The sequence below is a fragment of the Acanthisitta chloris genome, unplaced genomic scaffold (genome assembly GCF_000695815.1).
Source record: "Acanthisitta chloris isolate BGI_N310 unplaced genomic scaffold, ASM69581v1 scaffold5712, whole genome shotgun sequence".
NCBI classification, from domain to species: domain Eukaryota; kingdom Metazoa; phylum Chordata; class Aves; order Passeriformes; family Acanthisittidae; genus Acanthisitta; species Acanthisitta chloris.
In genome coordinates, this window is record NW_008660905.1 from 1 (window position 1) to 2,628 (window position 2,628).

The following is a 2,628-nucleotide window of genomic DNA, read 5'->3' on the forward strand; positions in this document are numbered from 1 at the left end:
AGAATTTCGGTTCTTCCCCCGCTCCGCCCAAAGTAATGCCTGAATTGCTAGCAACGGTAATTTGAAATTTGAGAGTTATTGTTAACAAGCTAGCATTCTTTTTACATGACTACCCAGCAGCGTGTTGCAGTGCGGGGTAATTTATTCTCAGGGTAATTTATTCGCGGGTGTTTTAATCGGCAAATGAGTAAACCAGTTTTTTTTTAAAATTTTGATCTGAGTGCCTAACACAGCAGCACCATTTGCGCGGCATAATCAGTAGTAAGGTATGCACGATAGGATGCTAATTATTTTTCCCCGTTAAAAATATTAGCCATGGATGAATGACATTTTACAGATGGATATTTTGGTGAGAATGTATGGTTTTTGTTCCCCACTCCCTCTTGGGATGATGTGCAAATGTATTTCTCTATCTGCTTTAACTACTTTCCAAACTGTAGCCCTTTAAAGCTTCTCAAGTCTAGTTTTTGTATTTTTTTAAAAAACTGCTCTTTTCTTTGCCTGTGCAAGCTCAAAATTTTGTCCTATTAGAAACCTCTAATTTTCATCTACAGTTCATTCTTCTAAAAAGATCCCTTCTGTATTCTTTCCTATAATTTATCTTAACTGTCTTTTTCTTTTCTCCTAGTTCTCCTTGGAATTTTCTGCAATCTGTAGCAATGTGTACATAGTGGTTCATCTTTAGAAAATAGAAAATGCATCAGCTGTAGGTATAAATACTTTCCTTGGAAAAGGGGAAACCCGTGTGAGAGGAATGGGAGTGAAAACAGGTAAAACCCTGTTCTCCTTACTCATGTAAATAGTTTCATTCATTCAATGGGATTACTTGTCTAGGTAGAGCAAACAGGATTGGACCCTATCCGTTTTATTAAATGAATGCAGGTAGCCTGGTAAGAGAATACACTGGAAACTGCATTTCTATGATTTATCTTTCAGCTTAGAAGAAATTTTTGAATGCTTTCCGAATTTGCTAAAAGTGGTTATCTCCTTAAGCTGTGTGAAGGAATACCAGTCATAACACACAGCAGAGCTTTGCATTTTCTTTTCCCCCTTCGATCTGTTCTTTTGGAATTGCTCTTAAAGTTTCAAACGAGCTAGCTTTGAAGGATACTAGACATGTCAGAGGAGCAGGGCTTGCTTGTCTGCGTCCAGGAACTCATACTGAATGTGCCTGACGGCACAGAGCTAAGCCTCTGTGGTGTAGTGACTTCAGTAGGAGCTGACAGTGTACAGGGTCTGTGTGAACTGCTCGGCACCTGGCGGGACTGGCTTCAAACAGAGCCCCTTGTACAAACAGTTTTAATGTTTCTCTGGTGTGGCTTCATTCCTAATGCTGCTTTGTTGTTTTAGGTTATCGTCCTATGCCAACAGACCCTTACCTGGGAGGGAATTCACCCTTGCCACCCCCTGTAAGTGACAGGATGAGAAAGAGACGGGCTTTTGCTGATAAAGAGTTGGAGAACATTATGCTAGAGAGAGAGTATAAAGAGAGAGAGATGATGGAAGCTACACAAGCAGCTGCCCTTTTTTTCCCTAACCGTATGGTGCGTGGAGCTGAATACAACTCCTATAAAACAGCCTTCAACACTACTCAAGTTGATACTCCAAACAAGGAGTTCTGCAATTTTTTACCAACCTGCCTTGATCTAACCATGCAGTATTCAGGATCCACCAACATGGAACTAATTTCTTCAAATGTTAGTGTAGCTGCTACCTACAGGCAGTATCCTCTGTCTTCTAGGTTCTTAGTGTGGCCAAAATGTGGCCCTATTAGTGATGCTCTCCTCTACCAGCAATGCCTGTTAAACACTACTACTGTTCAAGCTCTCAAACCTGGGGCAGGTTGGGATGCCAAGGTCTCACAAAATCAGGACTGTCCAAACACTGAGCACGACATCATGCTTCCAAAACTGGAAAATTCACTCATCCTGACTCACACGCCAGACATTCAGCAGTCACGTAACGAGATACCATGCCTTCCTCAGGAAGCTCGTGAGAGGTCAGCCTTCTCTCCTCCAAAAAGGACTTTCTCGCAGGTTTCTGATAAGGATTCTCTGTCTCCTCAGGAATATGCATTAAGCAAGATCAGCAAAAACAGCACCAAACCCCTTCCACCACTCAAATACAATCCATTTCAGTCAGTGTTCCAGCAGACATTTCCTGACAGACCAGGAGCAGAATTAAGAGCAACAGTTGTGAAAGAGACTTTTGACGATGCTTCTAAGAAATACAGAGAGTGTGCTATTAAAGAGAACCAAAAATGCAAGCTTACTGAGGATGAATGTACAAAAGACTTGTTTGGGGCCAAACAGACCACAACAAAATTTTCAGCAACTGAGCCCCTGTCATTTTCAGTTGAATCCATCCTTAAACGACCTTCTTCTGGAGGTAACAATGTCTCTCAATGAAAAAAGTATACCTTCGGAGTAGAGAGTTTGTAAGTTTTGCCTTCTGCAGAATTGTTACTGCCTGCCTTATCTCTTAAAAGACTTTAAAAGAGGAATTTCTGCTGAAAATGGTAATTGTTTCTTTTGTCTCAAAATGATAGACATAAATATGCATGTTTTCTCTTCTGAAAAAAGTATATTTGATTGCTTAAAATTGAAACCGCATGTATAGACTGTAAAA

At 40.6% G+C, this 2,628-nt stretch overlaps 1 protein-coding gene across 1 annotated transcript; it reads left to right on the plus strand.

Annotated features, from left to right (window-relative positions):
• Positions 1 to 1,350: 1,350 nt before the first annotated feature.
• Positions 1,351 to 2,408, plus strand: DMRT2 (doublesex and mab-3 related transcription factor 2; the record flags this gene model as incomplete). Its single annotated transcript, XM_009070000.1, has 1 exon — positions 1,351 to 2,408. A coding segment is annotated over one exon (1,058 nt), but the record flags the coding sequence as incomplete, so codon positions are not given.
• Positions 2,409 to 2,628: the final 220 nt, after the last annotated feature.